Source organism: Branchiostoma floridae, chromosome 11 (genome assembly GCF_000003815.2).
Source record: "Branchiostoma floridae strain S238N-H82 chromosome 11, Bfl_VNyyK, whole genome shotgun sequence".
NCBI classification, from domain to species: domain Eukaryota; kingdom Metazoa; phylum Chordata; class Leptocardii; order Amphioxiformes; family Branchiostomatidae; genus Branchiostoma; species Branchiostoma floridae.
This window is the reverse complement of record NC_049989.1, coordinates 2998617-3024611: the sequence shown is the minus strand read 5'-3', so window position 1 is coordinate 3024611 and position 25995 is coordinate 2998617. Positions and strand designations below refer to the sequence as shown.

Sequence of the window (25995 nt, the reverse complement as noted above, 5' to 3'; positions counted from 1 at the left end):
AGTAATTTTCTCTAAACTAGTATTTACGATTCATTACGAAATGATTTAAAATTCACAGAAATAATGAACGATAGCATTCGATGTAAATCAATAGTTATGCCTGGCTAGTCGACTAAGTAAAAACATGTCAATATAAAAGTCGTACTTAAGTTGCATATACGAACTAGAGTTCCTCGAACACATATCTTCGCCAAATAAACAATTTCTATGGAAGATAGTTCTTTTTGAATGATTAATGTGTATAAGTCCATATGTTATCTAGTCACATCATGTAGTGGTTGGTTGGATTATGAACATTGTGAGTAGATTAGTCTATTCTGTCGGTGTACATAATGCAGCAAATGTTTTGGCGATGTGAATGAATGTCTTTGCATAATCAGAACAATTTGTACAGGTATGAGGTTACTGTTCTATTTTGTGTTGTCATAATTACTTTCGGAGAGCTGGTTATGTTTTGGGTAGCGTTTGTATGTATGTATGTATGTATGTATGTATGTATGTATGTAGAAACCAGCAAATTGAAGACCGGCTGAATGGATTGAAGTGATATTTGGTATGTGGGTAGGTCTTGGAAACCTGGAAACCACAGGAAGTCACGCCGATAATTGCATTCGTCACTCACCAAACCCCGGCCACTGTAACAGTTGTTCCTTCCAATTTACGGAACTTTTTAACTCACCAAGGGTCATCTAAGGGCCATATGTAAGGATTGCTACGACCCCCGCCTTGGTGAACGTTTGTTTCAATCTCATGAAAATAGAAAGTAAAGTTTTGCAGTCGCGAGTTAAGTCAGAGGTATTTTACAGAGTCCAAGGTTATGATTTCTGCGACTGTCCGATGACAGCCGCCTGTCACCTTTGGCGATTTGTATTTCTCGCAATGATGTCAGTTCTTTCTAGCCGACCTTTCCCTTACAACATGACATCTCTGTTAAGAGTTGAGGAATGCGTGGATAATTGACGGTGACCCTTTTGACCTAAGTGCTGTTCTTCAACATGTTGGGTTTGTCTTGTCCCAGCACTTGGTCACTTGTTGTTTTAACCTAGTTCACAGATGTAAGTACTATGTGTTACAAGCCGTCATTGTTCAATTATGTTATATTACTGACTTTACATAGTACTTATTCGTTTGTTTAGACCCATGTAGTGTTACTGGCACATGGAACACCAAGTTTCCTTGCAGTCCATCATAAGAAAATACACCTGAAGTGTCTCGTAGATATTAGCTCTACATCTTTATATCAAGTGATATTCGTCAAGTTCCCTCTACTACATTTTTACCGTTCCCATGATATAGTGTTGCTTTTATTGTTGATCTGTATATAGATATAAGCAACACTTGTATATAGATATGTTATATATCAACTGCTACGAGGGGCGTGCAATTAGTAATGGTCCTGACCCATTTCCCATAGCAGGAGATTAATGAAACTTGGCACAGTTATTAGTCTTTCTCTTCATAGGAATCACCCAGAGTTATGCATTTCTCCCATCGTTTGATGCAGCTCTGGACACCGATTTTGTAGGACACCCCAGGTTGGTCCTCCAACTGATGCCTCATCAATGGCACAAGAGGGACGACCAGGTCTGGGAGCTGTTTCCACAGACTTCCAGCCACGTTTGAATTCAGGATGCCAGCGTTTTACAAGGTCATATGATGGGGCATCATCACCATAAGTTTCATTTATTTCATCAAAAGTCTTCTTTGGTGTGCGTCCTTTCAAATACAAAAACCGGATCACTGCGCGACACTCAACTGGTTCCATTTCACACCTGGTCCATTTCGCACCTGACTAAGTTCAAACACCAGTAAATCAGAAACCACAATTAGTTCAGAGCTGTCTTTTGCAACATAACCCATAGAGATATGAATTATTACACATACAAAATTTCATTTAGATCAGACAACTGGAAGTGGGTCAGGACCATTACTTATTGCACGCCCCTCGTATGAATCCTTTGCTGTGTGCCGTCGTATTGACATCAATTCAGCAAGCTATTTAATTGCTTAATTTTATAGATACGTGTTGGACACGGTCAGGCTTTGTATTTTGCTAACATGAACCATGACCATTTATAGGCATTTTTCAGCCAGTAGTCTCTACCAGACTCCATCCTGGCGGAATAGTACACGGATGACCTAGTAACATCCCTGGTCAATCAGAATTTCATGCTTCCAAGACAACGTCTGTTTATCAGGGATCCCCTGCTTCCACTGGCACCTTTGACCTACTTCTTCTCTATTTTTAGACATCTATGGGTCGATTCAAGTCCTTTCAGGTGACTCCGTCACAAGTATTTTTCAACCGTTATAGAAGTTTCCCTAAGTAATTATATTAAATACAGAGTGATTTATATAATTTGCATCTCATTATGTTGATAATCATCCAAAGTACCTACCTACCAAAAACAAAAAATATCCATCAATCCCCTCAGGAGTTATCCATCTAAAAAGTTACGAAATATAACACCCACTGCAATTCCAAACAAGCTGCTAGGGGGCCCAAAATTAGACCATTGACTCCTAGTACCAACAGCTATCCACCAGTAAAAAATCACGAACCTGGCACTTCTGGAAAATTTAGGCGCAAACTTTGATGCTCACTTGCAGTACCAAAACAATTTGCCAGGAGGACCATTATCGAACTTGACCTTCCTTTCTGTGTCCCCTACCTATCAACCAAATATCATTAACATCCATCAAGAACATCTCGAGTTATCTTGCTTACAGACAAACGCACTTACATACAAAGCCAGCTACAGCACCATAGGTAAAAGGTAGCTAAACCATTCTCGCACATGGCAATCCTTTCCACAGCCGCTACAGACCTGCCAAATATCGTGGAAATCGCCCAGCTACATTTTGACTTATGCCTCCCGAAAAAACACCAAAAAAAATACTAAGCTCGCTAATGTACCATAGGAAAACGACAGGTAACCCATTTTCAAACTAGGCATGCCTTTAAACAACCGCTACACACCTGCAAAAAATAAAAAAGTTCCATCCACAATTTCTCGAGTTATATCCTGTTGACCTACATACAGACCCAAGTCGGCAAAAACATAAGCTTCTTGGCGAAGCTAAATATAGAGACAAGACTAATATCAATCTAAAGTATGGGTTATAAAATTACTCTAATACGAACGATGACCTTTGATCTTGCCGTAGTTTTTGCGGAAAGCTCTTTCTTTCTTTCTTCAATCTACGTAATCTACATTTTCAGAAGTAGATTTTCAGTTGGATTGGTACAAAAAGGTATCCACAGTCTCGTCAGATGTAAACTCAAAGTTCTTAGGAAAACTTTTAAGCAGCCACGTGAACTGGAAAATGATGTTTGACAATCTATCGACAAAAAACGTGATTGGGGTCGGGTCCTTAAGAGATATCGATAGTTGAGATTTGCAACAGACAAAGAGGCGTCCGTCCCCAATTTGTCTTATTGCCACAGATTCGTGATTAGATCCCAGGGGATTACTTGCAGGGAAATGACGCACATGTCTTGCTCCTGCAGTGGCAACCTCCCTGTCACCTGCAAATACTAATGAAATATCATAAGTCAAAGTAATCTTGTTGACGCGTACCCAACAACTTTGCAACAGACCTGAGACAGCGTACAAATGTGCGCTATGTGGCAAAGACTACCATTCTCAAATAAGACTGTTTAGCCATACCCGGAGCTAGATCATATAGACCTGATGCCAATTAGAATTTTACCATAATCAGTATTGACTGAAGGAAGCTAAGTGTTGCCTATGATACAACGGAGAGGTTAGAATTTTTCACAAGTAATGAATGATACAAAGTAAGGCCTTCGGGGTACCCGTGCGTAGTTTTCCCTAGACTATTGCCTTCCGATAGATCTTATCTAATGCTTGCATGATGGATGCTTCATTATCGAGGCGGGGTCAAGCATATAGTAAATGAAAGTGTCAGGTCGTTGTTGAAGCCCACTTGAATTCATTGTTTTACTAGTCATGTCATACTGCTGCGGTAGAGTCCATACGTTTAGTATCCACTGAGACGTTGAGAAGTAAGAGTGTGGCGTTTTCCCACAATATGGCAGACATAAAAAAAGGCAGGTAGAAACTGCCCTCATATTTCTTCCATCAAGTAACTTTAAAGGAAAAAGAAATATGATGGCTTTGCTAAAGGAATAAACCTCTACAGTCTATAAAAAATACTGATAGGCCAGTTTATTCATTTTTTTTACTGAACTTCTTTCCTCATAGAATACAATCACAAGGACTGTTTTTCTGATGATCTGCTTCCCGGCCAGGTCCGGATGACATGCGCTCACACATTTACAGATGAGGACCAGATTCTGAAACAAGCAGCCGCTGTTATCTCTCAAATAGTTCTTATTATGACATTTAAACCACGGAAAGGGTGTGCATGCATGTTCTAAACAAATTCTATTGCTGTATGGTTAACTTTAGAACAATTCCATTCCCAACGTCTGTTTTGAAAAATAGGTAAGCTTCAGAATGCCGAAAGAGTAATTTGTGTAAGGTATCTTAATATGGATCTTCCATATATTACCTAGATAGTATCCTTATGGGACCGCGTGGCATGATCGGCAGCGCGTTGGTCTCAGGCCCGAGAGGTCCCTGTAGGACTAGTGTGCCAGTGGACCAGAGGGTGGAGAAGGACGTGCACACCCCTCCTTCACCTTGAAAAAAACAAACCCCAAGTGCAGGCCAGGCAGACGGGTCGCCTTAAACCCGTCTGCCTACCATTGTCTTCCGAGACAGACGGATGCCAACAAGCCTTATTAGCCTGCTTTAAACAACCCATTTTTCGCAGATCATGAGATCTGCGAAAAATGGGTGTGACTGGTCGTTTGGCGTAATAAAACTAGCTGCTGTGTGAAGCTGATATGTTACGCCAAAGGGCTGTTACTTACGGCTACACATATATACACATAGAGGTACAGATACAGCTTGCGTCGCCCTCCACGAAAATGGGTCTTTACCACCATCATTGTGAGCCTATGGTCAACAATGGGCACCTTAGTAAGCCTAGAACCCCATCAGCTGTGTACGAAACGTTTTCAAATGGGGTTGTCTTAAGAGACTTTCGCGGGATAATGGACTGAAAATGGCATGACTTCCGGTTTATGGTCGTCAAAGAGGGGAAAGAGACGGTCCCAGGACCATCATCATATTCGTAAGTACGACCTGTTCTAAACCTCCATTGACTCTGGACTGAGCTGATCCCCCCTTTGGTCCGCAGATTGGTTTTTCGCAACTTTTTAGGCTATTCAGATGCTCAGGGAACAATCAATCATTCCATGCAACGGGAAGCAGAAAAGGCAAATAAGATTTTTTAAGATCTCATACGTCCGTGTAGAGTTTCTCTAGTCTGATCCTTAATTCCAGTTCAGGAATTATGCAAATAAGGAATTGAAATTCATTACATGTGTCTATTCATGTCGTCTTATGAACTTAACGGAGATCGTGACTAGCATAAGCAAAATATATAACTCCAGAAACACACACAGACCAAAAGCAACACCTTTCCGGGAATTAGTAGCCCTTTTCAATGACACAATGACCTGGAATGTCTGTCCGCCAAGTTTAACTAGATTCTATCACATACTTCCTGACCTCCAATTCCTGTCACTCTGTGGTGAGCAGTACCAATATGATATATTTGCCAATATATACAAATGGAAATAGATAGATGCGGAACACAGACTGTCTAACAGTTTGCCTTGCGCCAAGGAAAGGCCAAAGCGGTTTATCTAGTGAAAGTTTGGTTGTCAGTCAAAGTAATATCAGCAACAGCACGTCAAAATACCGAACGTACAATTAACATCTGTGACCTCAGTTACATCTCATTAACATCTGACACCAGGGGCTCCTCGCCGTCTGGGTTATGTTAGTAGAAATCTAATTGAACTAGACGCTCATCAATATATATCTAAGGAATGAATGAATAAAAGCCTTAGTTGTACATCCGTGCACTACCGAGCTAAGAACAGGCGTGATACAGTCCATATGGTTTCAGGACTTGTAATGCTAATCTAAAACATTGGTTCTAAAACCACCTTGATTAATACATATGTTCGGCTCTTTTTATTCTCGTATAGTGATTATCAGTAGTGAACTTTACCTGCGAGTGTCGATGTGAGAGCGTTGTTTTTTCCTGTTATACTGTCATACCTATAGCCGGCAAATACTGAACCTTCTATGCAATCTATAAAACCTAATAGGTTCTATCCTCGACCGTAACAAATTGCCTGTACAAGCCCGTATCAACCTGATATTCACTGATTCGCCTTTCCTGTCCTGATGTTACCCTAAGCAAACATTGTCGGTATCAAATGCTTTTTCCTAGATTTGGCAGAATGTTCATGTTAAATATACAAATTTCAAATCACACAATTGAGGCGGCCCAAACACAAACCACTTTAAGCTTCTACCTCACATCAAAATCAAAAGCTATCTGCCACAAAAAGAAAGTGATACCATAGCATGTCTTGCGTCTTCGGGTCAACGTTATGTGGGTTTTTGGTTTAGAAATTCAAACCTCTGCATTGCCATATACGCCCATCCACTTTCCTTGCAGTCATTTCACAATTACTCAGGCCATTGTGTTTTTGTCTGAAATCACGGATCAGTGCTCTTTGGACATATGGACTCTAAGTCAGTCTTTCTCTGCGTTATCTGTCATGCTGTATGCTCATGGCACCATATCATGCCGCAACCCTCTACACTATCGACATTTCGTGTAGCTTAGATTAATGGTTTTTCGTCTGTAGCGAGGTCATGCTTCAGGACCTGAAAGCCCTTGAAGGCAAACCTGAAGGATAGTCAAGGATAACCTCATTTTCCCCCTTCGGCTGTTATGTTGCCTTGTGGTGGTGAATATAGATTCTAACGATTGGTTCGAGACCCTTAGTCATCGCAATTCTTTTGTTGTTATCGTCTCCAACTTTGCAGTGCTAAACAATGAGGCAACGCTTTGCTTTTTTCGTATATCTGGCGAGGTCTATTGGTGTTCTAAACATGACTATGTCCCTTAATTTCGACTTTTCTACAGCAGGCAGTGGTACCGAATTGCATACTTGAAATGTGGAAAATAGCGGTTTTCAGTTCAAACGTTACCACATCACACAGCCTCCAATATCACCGAAGGGAGCTAGCGCACGTACGGGCTGGCGACAGCATCTTGTACATTTCAATGAGGACAAGTCGTACATGCACATGCTGTCACGCTATTCGTAGATGTTCATTGTACGAACCACTAATTCATCGATTGTTATGCGTTTCTTCAACGACTTTTAAGTTATTGCGTCACTGTTTATAGGCGAAAGTTTTTTCATCTCAAATTGTTAATTATATGACAATTTAAGAAACATCTATATGTGATGCTTATATTTTTTAATTAGCCCTCGGACATGTATTTGTGATAATTTGTTTCTATTACTTTCTCTCGTTGCCAGTGAGTATCTCCTGGCTATGGTTCTGTATTGACCATCAACTTAACGAGGTCATAAGATCATATAGTTTTACCACAGACCCATTCTGCCTGCGGTTCCAATTTGCAGTAAACGAAATGCAATTTCGTCTCTCCTTCAGAGGCGACTTTGTTACACAAACTACTATTAACGATCGCCCTTCGTTTTACGTAGATGCATTAAACGTGTAAAGTAAACCATTATTGACAATTAGAAAGTAAGAAAGCAAAAATACTCATGTTTAGTGAAAGAGCATTAGATATTTCAAAATGAGAAAATAGTGCGAATGATAAGTTTTATTCTTCAAAGTCTATGTTAAAACGTACGGCTACATCATACATGTCCCCAATGACGTGTGTACAAATGGTAAAGGTTATGTGAGAGTGGATTCTGATGTATAGCTAGCTAATGGCAATGCGAAACATCAAAAATAGTTTTGATATACTTTCAAAGGAAAGAGCTTTTATCCGGTATCCGTCGGGAACTACAAGTTACAACAACACTATTTTTTCACACTCTTTTTGATAGTGGCTCTTTGCCAAGTTTTCCATTACTGGACGCGACCGCATAATCTCATAAGTATAAACATCCCAGACGACACTTTGGCGTATTTTTTGACAGACCATTTTGTCTGCAAACATTGGATTTTTTAGCTAGCTTGTACATAGAAAGCAGCGATAGTGGCAGTTGAATACAGATAGCACTCTAGAAGATTGAGAAGTATCAAGACCACTGTGCAGTATTTACAGCAACAAACAGCAACAAACAGTAGAAGGCACTCAGCATTGCAATATCCATTCTTCATTGCGATATACACTCTATGTATTACAGAACAAATGTCAGATTAAACAAAAACTGAACCGGTAATGTTCTACTGCAATATCGAAAATGGCTGATCATAATTTATTGGGGTATTATTTTCCAGCACGACATCATCGGCCACTGTAAAAGAAACAAGAATCTGTAGGACACAAACCTCCGTGGAGTAATTATGTTGTTTGTCGTGTGGGCTGATGTGTTTGTTACTCTCCTTACCAGGAATAAGAAGTTCATTAAGATCTGTTTCAATTTATGTCTAGGAAGTTGCTTATCATAACACTACTAGTAGTCAGCAAACAAGACAGCGGTCTAACCTCTACTTGGAGTAGTGTAGATAATTAGTTCCAGGATGCAAACTGCACAAGGCGACCAGCAGCTGATTTGATTTCTGTACCATACAACCTTCAAGATGAGGCTGTCATGCTATAATTTCAAATCACCTGCTACGATACCCCAAAATCACCGTGCATCATTGATACTTCAGCAGCTACCGAAATACCAAAATACGAACAAATCCAACACACCGCAATATCTTCACCGGAGATGACCCTCCTTCCCGGAGTTAAAAAGACTGACTGATTGTGCGAACAGAAGATGTAGCCATTTCCTGGCACCCGAGACGTACATGCTTTCCACCGGTAATTCTGCGTTGTGCAGGAAAATTGTACTTTGAAAACCTCTGTCATGCCATGGAAGTAGTTTACCAACTTCAAAGTAATCCGCGACCCCGAAGGTTATCTCCACCGTATACCAGACGCGAGGCGAATACATCAAAGAGGAGGCTGGCGTAGCCATGACATCGTTTGGCGACAGAGCATGAATTCCGAACTATTTTTCATAAACCAGACCTCTTGACACTGGGTTTACAACCTCATATTTGTTAGATGCACAGTTAAAACGTTAGTGATACCGTTGGAATTCATCCAAAAGTTTGCCCGCTAGGGAAATCAAATACACAACTTTAAACTGCCTGACGACATTCTATGGACATCAGGAACGAGCCATGGCTAGTAAAAGTCTACTTAGATGACCATTAACAAACCTCGGGCCGGAAAGATTTGTGTAGGTTCATTCCTAGCTGTCTGTCTATGACTGATAAGAAGATTTGCATCATCTTCTAAGTCGTTCTGCGCACGGACCGTCTGCCGCAAGGTACCTTGTACATCCGACGGCTTTCCTTCGTACATTATAAGCTACAAATTCAGATTCATGTCAAATTTTGATTTCCAATGTGCGACACAAAGTAAAAAAAAATACACGTGTGAACTTCATGGCCTATCATGTTCACATCGTTGGGGCAAATGTCATCATAGTATCAAGAAGTGGTGTAGGTTCTATTATACTTGTGACACCACTGACCTTCCTGGATCAACTTTACATTACTTTGAGTGCTGCAGTTTCTCCACAGGACCTTTCAGCAAAGTAGGGAAAGGTTTAGGTTTCTCCTGTTAGCGGATAGAGAAAATGTCATTACACTACCTCGGCTGTAAAGAAAAAAGGACACAAAAGTCAAGCAAACTTTCAGAAGCAATGAAACGGCATGAGCTGAAAAATGCATGAACTTGAAAGCTGATCCATGAGGCTTTCAAAGAGCTACATGCCCGCCCTGTACAGGAAAAGGTCGGTTTGCGTCAGCTCCCTTGGTTGTGCAGAACTGTTACGTTTCCTGCCCAAGAGTGAGCCAGCTTTGATGCTACGATCAATTCTATTCCATCAAAGGCAGCAACGCATTTCATTTCGTCAAGTTCGAAGCGTTAAGTCTTTGAAGTTGCAAGGGCGGACGTCTATTGTCGTAAAATACCCACAATACGTTTCACAGAAGAGGACTGGCGATGATTCGTCAAGAGAGTTGAAATGAAGGACAAAAAGCAATAATTTGTCCTGTAGTACAACAGTAGGTTATAGTAGCCGTATAGTTGTTTGAACTAAATTTTAAGAAAATAAGGGAGCAATGAGGTGGGCAGGCACATCAGAAGTAACTACTTTAATTTGCATAGCTTTCTTCTTACCCTGGCATCTCACTTGACTGCATGCGGCACGTTGAGCGCTCTGTCAAATTGCTTGGTCGCTTGTGCCTCTGACGGCAACTCGTTCTCCATTTATTTGATACAGCAACTGCCAATATAGTTTTCCCTGGTTCCTAATCAGTTTAATTCTTCCTTTATTAATCGAGTGGGTTTTGGAGGAACTTCCGTGATATGACAACAATGTAATATACCGCAACGCTAATGAAGTTACACCATCACTGGGGTCATATGTTGACGTACAAAACTGATTGCCAGCCTTAGATGTCATTTCCCCGGTACCCTGTCACAGATGTGGACCCTTAGGGATAGTCTATCGCCCTTGAAGAACATGACATAGCTTCATGACCTCATCACATCGTTGACAAGAGTGACATTTCCTGTGACAAATCGCACGCTAATTTTTCACTGTGACGTGAATGTACTATGACATACCTCAAAAGACATCGTGTGCAATGAAAGAAAAATGAGTAGCCTTGAAATAGATCATCTAGAATATCTTTGTTGACCGCTATACAATCTATCAACAATTCAGGATGTCATTAGGCAACTGAATACAGATGCGTGTACAATGACCCTGTTGTTGTCGGCATACCGAAATAATTGAAAATTAATTCACATGCACAACGAATGGACAACGACACTCATTGACTGAACATGGTGTAGTAATAATCAGGTTCATGCATTATTGAGTTCCGGACGTATGTATTTATTTATGTTGCTGTCTTGTAGGTAGATTCAGAGGCGCCAGCGTGTGTAACCTTCAATATGTCACCAATGACGACGGTACAAGTTATAGAAAGGTCAGTACATATTTCTAATGATATGATTGATATTCCAGAGACACAACGCGCCATCGAAGAAATCTGAGAGGCATTAGATCTGAACGCTTCTATGCATAATCTGAGGATATAACGGTTGGGACGTCAATCGGAAGGAATTGAGGCGCTCCAGTTGGTTTGACAGCACCTCTGGCACTCAATAGGTCGTATATAGTTCGGCTTTTTATTGCCAAGTAATCGTGTAGGTCGTAAAACCAGTGCCACGAAGACTGCTAGCTTGGGACTTGTCACAGGTAAGATTTGTTCACTTTGGAGTACTGGTACTTTTCTGGTCGATCCATGATCGCACCAGCAGTAATATGACGCGAATATTGTTACATGTTACACTTACCTTCCCTTTCCACTTATACCGATAATTTGTGTCACAGGTAGCTCAACTAATTTCATAGAGCGATCTTGGGGTTCGTATGTTTAGTTGTCTGTAAGTAAATCATACTTTTTTATGGTGCATCATATTTCATTTAGCAAGGTTGCTTTACGGTTGCTAAGAAATCGCCGTCAAGAGGAAATAACCTCCACCAGGTGTTCCTATTGGGGTGCGGGAATCGCAGAATTCGGCAAAAAAAATCAGGAAACTGGCCAAAGGAGTCAGTCTACGCTTAAGTTTATGGTTCCCCACCGGAGATGCCGGCCAATTCCTCTGGTAGCAAAACTCCCCTGGCAATCTAGTAGCCAGCGTAGTCAGTCTGGTAGAAACTATGGAGAAAAGGGAGTGTCGACGAAGTCCAAGAATTACCAGAAGCGTACAGTGGGCTGTTAAGCGCCGTCTTGTAAAGTAATCCATACGTGGACATACATACATACATTTTGGACGACAAGAATTGACTATATTCCATCGCTTCGAGCCTGGGTTATCCTAGCTAGTAGACTTTCTGAACATAAATACATACCATGCATACATATATACATACATTCCAACATACAGGCAGACACAGTCAGACATACATACATGTAAGCAGCCAGTCACGATCATCGGTACGTCACTTTCCCACCAAGGCACATTAGGAGCCACTAGATAGCATTAGATCCATGTCTATGTAACTACTACTGTGAATGTACCTGTAAAAACCTGCAATGTGAATCATAGGTTCCTGGTGACAGTTACAACTTCGAATCCCGAAAGTGTAATGGGAATGGTTTTAGGGTTGCTTTCCGTGCAAGTGATGTCCGTATATACTTCATGGCTAGAATTCGAAGGCATTGTCAACGACAAGCTTACTGTTGTCCATATTGTATTCTTAACAGACGTCGTATGTGCTACTCTAACGCCTCCAAAAACTTGTATTCTTAAAAGCTGGGCCTGAGCCTAACCTCTGCTTGGAGAGTACGTATTTGCGTAATCCATCGTTTTGCAGTATCAAATCTGTTATTTTCTATATTGACAGTAGTACGACATCGATTACCCTAAGGTCCCGGAGCTACATGCTATATCATACAAGTCAAACAATATTAATGGGCATGAGGTATGAGAGCTGTCTTACGTACACATGCATGCGTTCCCTCGCAATTTAATTTTCCGTCCCAGTGAGTCTATTAATCTTGGCTTTGCTCCATACATCACCGTAGGCTATTAATCTCTGGTGGACCTTACAATCGCTATTCACTTCACAGTAACGCACAGAACACTTCTAGCGATGTTTGCATGGATATCAAGAACATACCACATATTATTGATTGTACGGATAGAGTTCGCGATTGTTTTATTTTCATGTTTTTGGGGTCATTGCTTTGTATAACTATAAGACCGCTATTTGCACTGTAATCAATAAATATATGGATAACAGAAAAACCTACAACTGACTTGCATTGGTATTACCAAGGCATTAATATTGCTAGTTCGTAACCCATTTGCTACTTGTTCACGTCCCTCTCTAATCATGCGAAGAACGAAAAACCCCATTGCTGCAAGTTTGAAATTTGTTCCACACTAAGCACATCTCAGCCGAATCAGCTCCTGAATTAGCTGCAAGAACTCAAAGGTAATTTTAGCACGGGGATTAGCGTATCGTCTCTCTGGCGCACTGCATATCTATGATGATACTATATAGATAGTGTTGCACAATTATACGATTAACGGATCAAAATGATTCAGCACCTAATGGAGTGTGACCGTCTCGTAGCCATATCATGCATGCCGAATCCGCTTAATGAGCCTACTGACAAACCATAACTCGAAAGTACCGTGGCTTTCACACTTGCTGCGACATTGCCAAGGCCGTGGAGATAACGCATTATGTTTGCAATCGGAAACTTCAGTTAAAAAGTTTATTTGAAAGTTAGTACCCGAAGGCTTATTGATATTACAGGGACTTGGGAAGCATACATAATGAAGAGACATAGGAAACTTGGCTAGGCTATAAGCCAAAAAGCAGATACTGAAGCAACCGGATATGATTTTGGAAACGGTCAGAGTCAGACGTTTCAGATGGCATCATCCATCTTTCGTCAGTGACACTGAGACCTATGCTATTGTTATACGCTACATGACCTGTGTCATTTTATTAGTAACACACATAAATTTCTGTTAAACAGTAAAGTTCGAATATTTCGCGTATTTTCTAGCTATATAGCTTATACTGTTTTCTTATGTCAAAGAAATATTAGCTGATGGTGCTGTATTCATTCATCAGCAGTTCATTGCTTTCTTTATTTTACTCCCCCTCGTCGTGGAGATCTGAACAATCATTGACTCATTGCACAGCATCTAGGATTTCGGTGTGTACAAGTATTAAGTATGGGTTGGTGTGTGTTTTTGCGACTTTGAGTGGCAGGAAGAACATATATGCGAAGATTGCCACAAACTTCAGACTTGATGAAGTGGCAGGAAGTACAGGTTAGGGGTGGTAGACCTAGTCTTTAATCAGTCCAGGTCATAAAAGAGGCGCCTTCTGATCTACGTAGACGTACTGTTTGTATTTTTTTCTACTAGTGACGGCCATCAACATAGATAGCCGTGACAGGAAGTCACAGGAAGTGGTAGGACACGTGTAATGTCAATCAAACCGTCTTTATATGAATAATGAACCACAATTAAGCATTGCCTAAAATACTAGTTAACTTTGAATACTTTATGGAGTGGTTATATATTTGAACTCTTTTATTACTCTGATTTGGTTCATACTAGATAAGCTTCTCGTTGTTCCCTTTTAAGTCTAATCAAAAGAAAACGACAATACTTTAGATATACAACTACATCTAATTCATGAGCACGTTAGCTATTAACCAGATTGAACTTTCTTTCCAACAGCAATAAGCCGTCTTTATCATTATGTATTTCCCTAATTGCACCTAGATCCCAGAGATGGATTTGACGTAGCACGCTCCATCGAGTGGAAATTCTTCATGCGTTATTATCTGCTACTGTGCGCGCAGCCTGATTTTATCTTTCGCAGCTCTGTAATGATAACAGTTATCTTTCACGATATTATTCACAGCGGTGTACTTGCATTTTAAAATCAGCCTACAGCGTATAAGTCAATCATTAGGGCTTTTACCGCAGATGTTATGGGAGAGTGTCATAAAGTAAAGCTTATCGTGTATGCACAACGATAGCTTTGGAATGTGATTACGGACAGCTCAAATCAATGCTTAGTTTATTCACACACGATAAAAAAAGTATACAACGAGTTCTACCTGTAAATGGGTATAGAGTCAGGTGTGGCGGAGATAGATAAGCAAAGAAAATAGGTCACATGGAAAATGGGATAACTTAAAACTAAAAGAGCTCTATCATGTACTTCTTGGACCGAAATGAGAGGACAGAACGTATGTCTTGGACGCAGGACTACGATGATGAAGAACGTCACTATGAGACAGGCCATATCGCCACATTAGTCCTTCCGCGATGGCGCAAGTTCGTCAGAAGTTTTACAGCTAGAACTCTCTTTATGGAAATACAGTGCATGCATAGTACAAGTAAGTGTACTAGGAAGTGCCCAATTGGATGACGTGATTCTGGTGGCCGAAGTATGTAGTTTTTTTTCTTTCTTAACAGCCTACTTGTGATGAAAGCATGATAAGAATAAACATTAGGGAATAGACTTAAGGCTACGTGGAATGAGTAACTGGTACCTCCTTTCCACTAGACGAAGATTGCTGAGTGACCTTTCAGCGACCAACTTGGGTTTCTGAGACTGTGAGTCTTATATTTGCCATATGGCGCACGATGTAAAATATGACTAAAAAGACAACAAAACAGAACTATTTGTTCTTTGACTATGGAATTCATTTAGTGATCTGTATAGTTTCTGGTCGCACAGCGGTCACAGACTCTGATGAAAGAAGGTAGGGGTTTCTTAGCCTACGACATTTATTGAGTAATGTGTATAGATTCTGGTCTCAGAGCGGCCACATCCTCTGATGAAAGACATTTTCGAAATGGTGTCTGTACAGACAGACATTTTTGCAGGAAATGAGTCGACTATTACACAACAGGAGCATTTCAAACAGTCATACATCTACTGCCACGAGACACGGCAATGGCACAGACTGCAGACGTACCCATCATCTCCGTTCCATCAACGGTTACATCGGAAGTTAATGCGCATCATCGGCAATGACTGCTAAATGTGTGGCAGTGATGGCTTCTCTGTGGCACAGCATTTTTGTCACGCAGCTGTAGACACCATGACACTGGGGATAGCTAGGGACATAATATACAAATCTCTCCATTGCTATGTAATCATTATCCCTAAACAAATGGAAAACATACCATGTTATATACACAGCCATTTACTTGTTATTGGACTTAAGATGTATGTAGTTGTTATTTCCAAACTATGCTATAATGATACTAAGAACTATGGCAAGCAAAAGCTTACTGCGATTTTCAGAAAAGTTGGCTTAGACCATCTCCAAAGTTAGCCCCGCAGGCTGGCAGGGATATGCGTACTCAAAATTATCGAGAAATTCACAATAATGATTACAAAAGGAAATTCCCGAAAATAAAACTCTAGATGTTCCACGGAGGCACGATCTTCGATTTCTTGTTGTGACTCAAACGTGCAACGGGGAGTCCAGAACTAAATTCTTACATATCTAGGCCGTCCAAGTAATGACTTATAATAATCACCCCTCTTTGACAGATCTAGACCGAACACGTGCAGATCTACCTAAACTTGCAAGACCCTACTTAGACAGCTACAATGTATCAAAACTTGTCACAGGTGTTATCTTTTGAGCCGCAGGCTCGAATCATAACACCCCAATGATGTCGACACGGTGTTGTATTGATGATTTTTAACGGCTCACCATTCATAACGCGCAATGGGGTCAATCTTCAATGCGTTTTATTGATGATTTTTAATGGATCACTATTAAAATGTGCAACGAGGTCAATCATCGCTGCGTTGTCTGCATTATTTTTAATAATGGATCACCGTACACAATTCGCAACGGGGTCAATCACCAATTCAACGTCATGTACCGTCGTAAAATTTTCAAAGTCAGCACGATGCGTGACTGTTCCGCTGTTGGAACTAGCGCAGATTTGACTTTTACAAATCACATACCGCATCGCTGTGTGTTCAGTTATCACAGGTTGCTAGCTGGGATCGTGATCGGTAGGGCGGTAATACACGACACATTTACGACTTCCAATTACGACCGCCGCTGCTGCCATGGCAGTGATGAGTCACTGATGGTGCCGATGATTCTCGTCCGATCTATCAAGACAGGGTAAGAAGTCATGGAGATATTCTATTACTACAGGAAATAACTGATTTCTTCGTGGGCCCGGTCACCGCGTTGGGATATCTTATTTGCTGCATTTATACATAATGCCCCCACTCTACAAGAAGGCGATCGCACTGTGACATTGCTGCGACCTAAATAAAAAGATTAGTGAGCCTTGATTTTAAACTTGGAAGGCCATTTAAAATGTAAAAGTATGGCTGTGAGGACAACAAAATACACAAAGTGTTTAACCAGTTTTATATGATAATATTCCGAAATTCGTTGATTAATCTGTCAAATGTAGCTGCTCTAGTTACATGGTGGTGTTAGGGGCAATGGCGGAGTTTTGGTGCCGCATATGGCGTTTATTTTCTTCTGATAGGCTGGTTTCTATCAGCGTAGGCACTAAAGAGCGGATAAACATCAGTCTCTCTGACGCAGATGCTCAGCATTCGCGATGTACTAGTATTTGATGCACAGGCTATAAGCTAACCCAACAGTGCTCTGTAATTGCGTTCTTTAATCTCGCCACTAATTTCTTGCCTTGAGGTGGATTAATGGCAATGTGACAGTAATGCCTGTAAATCCTCTCCCTGCATGTTTTCATTACCGTCACAGCCCGTTGTAGCGAGAGGATTCACCGTCCTGTATTAAACATTAACCCGCGGGTTGACCATGAGAGTCCGCAGGGTATATGCCGCCTCTGGTACTGCTAATGCGTCCAATTACCGCTATGTCACAGGGGTAATGGCCCTGGTTGGAAACGTGTTGTGCTGGCCTTTGGAGACGTTTATCATCATCATCATCCTTTATTGATTTCAACATAGCAGACAAAATAGCAGCCTGAATAGCGTTGAAATTTACAACATAAAAACCGTATATATACAATAAGAAACAATATACTAAAGTAGTAAACAACATCTCCGACGTTAAGTAGCCATTGTGCCGGTGTGACAGCGATCTCGCCCCCCCCGCGATCTCGCCCCCCCCCCCCGGGGGCGAGATCGCTAGCGTTTTCGCCCCCCTCTGGCGTTTTCGCCCCCCCCCCATCCCAGCGTTTTCGCCCCCCCTAGGGATATCCTTCCCGTTTTCTAGAGTGTTCGGCTGAATCTTAATCCTATTGCTGTGATAAAGATTAGCACTGTCTGGTTAACTACTTTTGTATATATATATATATATATATATATATATGTATATATACTTTTGTATATATTTACCTACTTTTTTACATAGTCTTAAGATACTTAACTTGCAGCTTGTTACTGCATATTAATCGAGCTACCAGGAACAATATGGTACTTGGATGTAACGTATATAGTGTGTTACCTGGTATCTATATATATATAGATCCTACCTGGTTGGGTGCAAGCACACTTTGCATTGAAATAAAACAGATACATTTTTGTTGTGAATTTATGGTGACTTTTATTAACATCACTAACGTATATTAACATATGCATATCAACACACCTGTTGCTGAGTTGTAACAAAACTGGTAAATATTTCCCAATCAGCACAGAGGTATACACACCTGTCTATGAGTTGAAACAAATTGCGATGTTCAAAACTAACAGCTAAATACATCCTTATCAACATACATGTACAGGTAAGCACACCTGTTCCTGTGCTGTTAGAAAACTAACAGGTAAATACACACTTCTCATTAACAGCTATGCGCACCTGTTCCTCTGCTGTTAGAATACTAACAGGTAAATACACATGGAAGGGAAGGGGGGGCGAAAACACTAGCGATTTCGCCCCGGGGGGGGGGGGGGGGCGAAATCCCTAGCGATTTCCGCCCCGGAGGAGGGGGGGGGGCGGTATCACTAGGGATTTCCCCCCGGGGGGGGGCCGATATCACTAGCGATTTCGCCCTGGGAGGGGGGGCGAAATCACCAGAGGGGGGCGAGATGGGGGGGCGAAATCGCTAGTGATCCTGCCCCGGGGGGGCGAAAACACTAGTGATTTTGCCCCCGGGGGGGCGATATCACGGGGGGGCGAGAACGCTGTCACACCGGTTTAGATAAATGCTTTCATGACATGTACATATGTACAGGGTCAGCGGGATTGAAAGCAGATCCAGTGGCGAACTGGGTGCCATTAGAAAAGTCCACGGGCTTCCATGCGTTTTCAGATTGCTGAATGAATGATTATGCAATACACTGTGCTCGCACCTTACTGAAATACACCATGCGATCGTACGATCGTAAACTGACGGTAAGATAGCCCGCCATGTGTCCTGCAAGAGTCTTGCAAGAGGCTACGTAGAGCCTTGTCGACGGCTAGTTCTGTCACAGCCTGCTTGAAAATCGTATACTGCATCAAAACCATACAACAACCTACGTCGAATGTGACCGCGCCTTTATGCCTTTGATCTTGGACACAGTATCTCAAGATCTGCAAACTTAAATTCCTTATTTGTGGTAACTAGTGTCGTAAAAATCTAAAGTACTGTTTTTAACGACACACGTAAGTTACATTAACACACAATTTTTTAGATCTTCAATATATCGTCCCTGCATGCAAGTTTATATCATAATAGAGAATTCTGAATACATTTGCCATCATCACTTCATCATCATTTGTGGACAACAAATATGATATTCAGTTATAACCAAATTATCTATTGGTACACAGTACATAAAATACATACGCTGAATTCCAAAATAAGTTATACGAAACAGGAAGACTAAACTCCCTTGCAAGTCCGTCTGCACACAGGAAATGGTTGACTGCACCTCTTATCCCTACGAGCACTAAATATTCATGACGTGGATCGATATCATTACCAGGCACTTTTCTGTGTAAAAGGTAAACTATGGTAGCTATTAGTATGAAATAAGGAAAATAGAATGATGTTTGTGTGATAGAATTAACTTTTCTGAAGCGTGACATATCTTATATATAATTGTATAAATGATATGATGATGATGATGTATAATCATCGATGAGAAGCAAACGGGTATTTAGATCTTTTTTTTTTTGCTTAAGTTTTGGACAGACGAGGATAGTGTCAATGTGACACTGCACTCAGGTTAGTTACTTTAACAGTGCCACATACAAAGTATAGACATAAGGTAAGGGTCGCCTTTTACCTCCCCGACCGATTTCTCAGAGGTCGTGTACAGTGCCTTTCCCAGGGGCACAACTTCGGGGGCACGGCAGGTATCGAACTCGGGACATCAAGGTTCCGAGCCCAATACTTCTACCAGTTACGTCACACACTGGTGCCACAATCCTAATTACACCCATGCCTACCTCTATTACGGAATAACGTTATCAAAGACAGCAATTTGCACCTAAGTCGGTGGCTAGTGCACACGTGGACAGGGATTACTGCCGCTTAATTGGCACAAGGCTCTTACTATGCACACCTCAGTACACAAAACCGGCCCCTGCAGGAGCCATTAGCAGTGCTTACTAAACTCCCGGCCTTAATTGCCCCACTTTGCAATGATTAACTGCCAGATTTTGTAGTATTTATAGCTCTTTAGAAGGCGGATATCTTTGACAGTTTAAGTCTCTCTCGTAGGCGTTATGCCATGAAAATGTAGGTCGATTGACAGACTGATGTGATGTGAAGTTCTGATCTGGTGGTTAAATGCACGTCACCCCGAATTTCCAATCTAAAACTAATTTCACGCGGCAGCTTGCCATGTTCTCGTTCAAAATATCTGGGTCAATGAAAGCCCACCCATCCGAAATTGCCTCCATCAAGCACACACACACGTGCCATACCAACGACAGGTGGTTCCTGACTGGCAATTGCACGGTTCTTGTTCAAGATATCTGGGTCAAAGAAAGCCCATCCATCCAAAATTACCTCCATCAAGCACACACACGTGTCACACCAGCGACAGGTGGCTCCTGACTGCCAATTGCACGGTTCTGTGACAGGCGCCAGGTCCAATGTAAGATTCATCATTTCAGCGAGTAAAAGATTCACGCCGAAAAAGAATAGCATACGGTCCACACCATGGGATAATCTAATCAAAAAGTGTGTTTGGATGCACACATGCACATAAGGCAACGCAAATTTCCTTATTGGTCCAGAGTTTAAATGAGTGAATATATGTAAAGCAAGATGTGCCGTTCATAGGACGTGATGTGCCGCGAGACACTTTGTCCTGAATCACAAAGAAGAAAATAAACGTTTTCCTTCCAGCCTTGATTTGATTTATTCGGCTGTATAGAAAGACATATAGTCAGGGGTAATCCTGATGACTGAACAATATAAAATCAACAATACAAAAGGTTACATTGCGTTCATCGATGCATGCTCTATTCTCATCTTAATTGCTTGCTTTTATGTTTTACATTGAAATGTCAGAAAAACAAGGAAATGAATTGCTGTGGCCTAATTACACATTCTTAGGGTGAGATCCGATTTCTTGATCTGATTGCCCCTCTTTTTTGTGTGACCCCAAATCACCAGATTTATAGGCTTGCATGATGTCCCCAATCAATGATGCCCAGATTGGCAGCACGCGACATGTGCAATCACCAGCCAAGTAGGCCAACAAGTGGGATATTCTGATGAGTTACGTACTCCAACGGAAAATTATTCATGAGAAAGAATATGTGCGGAAGGATTATGTTTATGGAGATGCAGGCGGGTGGGTTTTGTGTTAATGTTGTTTAAAACTAGGTTGCACATAATAGTTAATACTCCTGTCACATTACGCGAAAATCGATCGGACGACGATTCTGCGGCAATCGCACGAGCTTCGCTTATGATAATAAATTAATCATACAACAATTGTAAAAAAAAGTATGGCTTATATGTAACAGGGGCGGTTTTCAGGTGAAAAATACGCGGAGCCCTTAGTCGATCTTAGATATGGCCGATCTTCCATCGATACGCCCGAAGATCGTGGATAATGTGACAGGGGTATAAGTGATAGATTGACGGCGTTAACGCTGCAACCTCTTTGCAACCTCAGGTGAATTTGTGTGACCCTTGGCTTCATAATTGGAATATCATGTAAAAGTATGACTGAAAAGCAAGAAAACATAAGCGTAAGAAGATTGATTTTTCTATATCTATGAAATTCATTGAGAGCAATGTCAAATCTTAGGTCGCAGTCCGGTTGCCCCTAAATAGAGTAGGGGTGTACACAATGGAAGTAGTTCACAGATCTTTACGCCACACATCTAACTGATTGAACCGCCTCAGATCCTTATTTATTATGCCACGTTGTTTCTACCCTTAGGGACAATCGTTGCGTTCATCAATCATGCAGATGGGTGGTTCCAGTGCAGCGGAGTAAAAGCAAAACCGTGCCAAGACGTGATTACGAGTGCGCACCCCGACATCATTAGTTCGTGGCCATGTGACAAGACCTGTCATCTAGAAGATCGCACTGCACAGAGGGACATTTATCATTACGTTATCTGCGCACTCTAGGACAGAACTAGCCGGGTCTTCGCTACAGATACGTTCCTGAATCACCCGCAGGCCCGGATGCCTGACGTCGACGAGCTTCCCGAGTACAAGTGCCTCAATCAGCAACCCTGAAGTGGTAATTGCATGGATTACTGTAGCTTGAAAGTGAGATTTTTAACCAAAGGAAGGAATCTCAAAAGTCTGCTGATCTAGACGCGTCACCGGGTTTCGATAACGACGCCTCAACTTCCCGCGAAGAGAATAATGGAGATGAGTCAGCTTCCAATGCGTGGGCCCAAATGCAATATTCTGCCTGTCCAGTCTTAACCAGCGAATGCTGTTAGTCTGTCTTCTTGTTCTGTCAAATTCATGAAATGAAGAAATACCCCTTCGGACATAGGAGCATGACGATCACAGTGGGAAGGTGAAACCACCCAGAGTTTAAGAAGGTGAGTGTTTGACTGTTCCCTTGCATGGTACATAAAACTAATTTTTATGTAAATATTAAGCCTAACCAAATCACAGATAGATTTTCCTGCGATGTGTGAAGCTGCTGTAAAACATTTAGACATACAGTGACAGAAATACATGTAGAGGACACCTCACGTTGCATCTTTTGGTCTGATTTCAAACGATACAGTGAACATATGTACAGACACGGGCAAACAGCTGGCTATTTATGCTGGAGTAATTTCCTCCAGGCCCTGAAGGAATGAAGTAATTAGGATTGACCGTCACGTTCTGGTTCTTCATTGCTATTCTTTTACATTCTCGTTGCTGTAGGGCCGAAGGTGATTTTCCCATTAACATTGCATGAAGCTGTGCTGTGAGAAGGATGTATGCCGCCGGTCTTCGCGTACCCGTTGGCAATCTCAGAAGTCGCCGAAAGAGCAGTTTAGCGGGTCTCAGCGCCTTAGGACAAAAATGGGTTCGGGCCACGGCTCGTCTAAGCGGGAGCCGTAAGCGCTCCAAACGGCTGGTTCTCAATGTAGGAGGAACACACTTCGAGGTATCGAAGCACCTTCTGGACCTGTACCCGAATACTCTGCTCGGTAGCCCGGAGAGAGAATTCTTTTACGATTTTGAGAAAAACGAGTACGTCTTTGACCGCGACCCTCAAGTCTTCAGGCATGTCTTGAATTACTATCGAACCGGTAAATTACATTACCCTGAGGATGAAAGGCTCATAGCTTACGAACAAGATTTGTCATTCTTCGGCATAGACGAACAAGATCTCGGACATATGATCAGCCCATGTTGTAGAGAGGCATATCTGGATAAAAAGGACGCTCTCATCCAATTCCAGCCACTCATTGACCAGTACAAACCACTTCCTGAGCCAAAATGTTTCAGGGAAAGCTTATGGTACTCCATGGAAAACCCCCATCGCTGTGCATTTGGAGTAGCTTTCTTCTATGTCACAATGGTTTTCATCGTTGTGTCGATTGCCTCAAACGTAATCGAAACGTCGCACTGCCCCGGGCCCAATGAAAACCAGTACATGTTCTGTGGACAGAGATATCCGTTGGCATTTGCTGCCATAGAGTCGGCGAGTGCCTTAGTCTTTACGGTGGAGTACATCTTACGGCTGTTCGCCTCTCCCGACAGATGGTCTCATATGTGGAAAGCAATGAGTATGGTCGATCTCCTCAGCATTCTACCGTATTATGCGACTGTGTGCCTACCAAAAGATTCAGACCTCAACGGAGCCTTCGTGACGATGAGAGTTCTTCGTGTGTTTCGGGTCTTCAAACTCTCTCGTACATCTCACAACCTTAGGCTTTTGGGATACGTCCTAAGGTACTGTATTAAAGACTTGAGTTTTCTATTCTTCTCACTGGTGATGACCATGGTCATATTTTCGACAATACTTTATTATGTCGAGCGAGGAGGCACCGGAACTTTATTCACCTCGGTTCCAGCGACATTCTGGTATGTGGTCGTGACCATGACAACCTTGGGGTACGGTGAGATGGTAGCCCAGTCCTCCCTAGGGAAAATCGTGACAGGACTGTGCTGCGTATTTTCCGTACTCTTGTTAACTCTTCCGGTTACCGTTGTCGTGTCGAACTTTAACAACCTCTACAAGCCCGAGAAGCTGAAGAAAGAGGGTGTTTTCTCGCCAAAACGAAAAAGATGCACGGGTCCACGACTGGGAAAGAAAGAGTTCAAGATGTTCCAAGCACAGCACAAGCACTTACTGAAGTGCATGGAAACCGCAACCGATAGGAAGCTGACCGGACTTGTTTTACGATATAGTTATGGGAACGAGTTGAGGATAGATGACGAGGACGACGAGATCGAACAAGATCTAATAAAACATGCTGGACTGTGTCCTTCAAGGGGAAGCATGACCTGATGTATTCTGTATAGAGAAACGGACGGAAACCAAACGATACAGGGGAAAAATCGAGTAAATATCCTTATGCTGCATATGCTGCACAGATGGTGAGTTGTTTAACCTGAGATATCGCTATGTGTCGTTTGCCTCTTACTCTATGATAGTTTTCAACACTGCAAGTTGAATAAGTGGTAACTTACGTTCACAATCTATACTTCGACATGATGCTGTATTATATGATTGCTAATAGATAATGGTTGTTCAATCCTCAACTATCATAACGGTTATTCGGAATTCAAGTCACCATGTCGCCAGGATGTGATTTGTAAATCCTGTTAGTTCGAAGCCTTTCATAGCTTTTGAGCTGGAATATTGTCCTTGTGACGATCAGTACCGTATGCTAAAAAATATCGGGCACCGTTCACAGTGGCGGTACATTTTCATTAGATATCTCAGCTATCATTTCGAGTGGCATTCGTTCGACTTATTGAGACCACTACTTACAATTTTGTCGACAATATATACCCTTCAAAAACTGCATTGGCCAAATCTATGAGCGATGCTGTGACTAATAATCACTGACAAATATCAAACCATACTTGTAGACAAATGAGCGACATTTACCTATTCATACTGATTACTCCCGCGTGAGCATATTACCTTGATGCAAATATATCATGCGATGGGATATGATATCTTACATTTGCTATGGTTGTCAGGAGTATAGTTACAATATGAGTATGTATATCTCTACTTCACGTTTGGTTTCCTCTATCTCGAAAGCAACAGACGATTGTGACCGTGACTGCACCAGAAGCATTAACTGATTGCAATCTGTCCTCCCATGGATTATTATCCTTTCAAGGGCATCTGAAATTAAAATCTGCAACATAATCATGCCGAGATAATTACATGTGTCATTAAGAATTGTTTTAGCAAAGGTATGAATATATCATTAAGCACAACAGAGACTGACGGCAACACATAGAGCTGTTTGCAGTATCGGATGGCTTGTTCTAATAACCGGATGACTCGCGCAGGCAGCAGAGCTTCTCAATATCATATCAACATTGGCCATGAGTGATTATCCTGTCATCGCTGCATGTGATGTTGTAAGCAAAAGGATTCAAGGAGCGTATCTGCAATAACGGTTTCGGTTTTCCACATCAAATTTGAACGGTATGTAATCACTATGTTTACTGTATAGTGTCACTCCAGGAAAACATCGACGAGGTACAGTATCTTGACTCCACTTAACAAAGCACAACAAGCATACATATAGGCCCATCATATTGGCAATACATGTTGACGTACTGCATTTCATTACTGCAGGGCAAACCCATGTTCATAGGCAAGTGGAGCTCACAGCACTCGATGGCACCCAAAATTAATGATCAGCGCAATGTAATTCTTTCCTTAACTGTTTCTTATTTTGAAATCCTCTCCAC

The 25995-nt window shown here is 41.7% G+C and overlaps 1 protein-coding gene across 2 annotated transcripts in view; it reads left to right on the top strand.

Annotated features, from left to right (window-relative positions):
• LOC118425708 (potassium voltage-gated channel protein Shal-like) overlaps positions 1–25773 on the top strand; it is a 34410-nt gene extending 8637 nt beyond the window's left edge. Inside the window, exons 2-3 of one of the 2 annotated variants that reach the window (XM_035834748.1) lie at positions 22034–22655; positions 22990–25773. In XM_035834748.1, coding sequence (XP_035690641.1) covers positions 23042–24565 — 1524 coding nt within the window. In that variant the 5' untranslated portion in view covers positions 22034–22655; positions 22990–23041 and the 3' untranslated portion in view covers positions 24566–25773. Of the gene's footprint in view, positions 1–21898; positions 22656–22989 lie in introns of those variants that run through there. The other variant, XM_035834749.1, reaches the window with a different exon arrangement.
• The last annotated feature ends 222 nt before the right edge of the window (positions 25774–25995 follow it).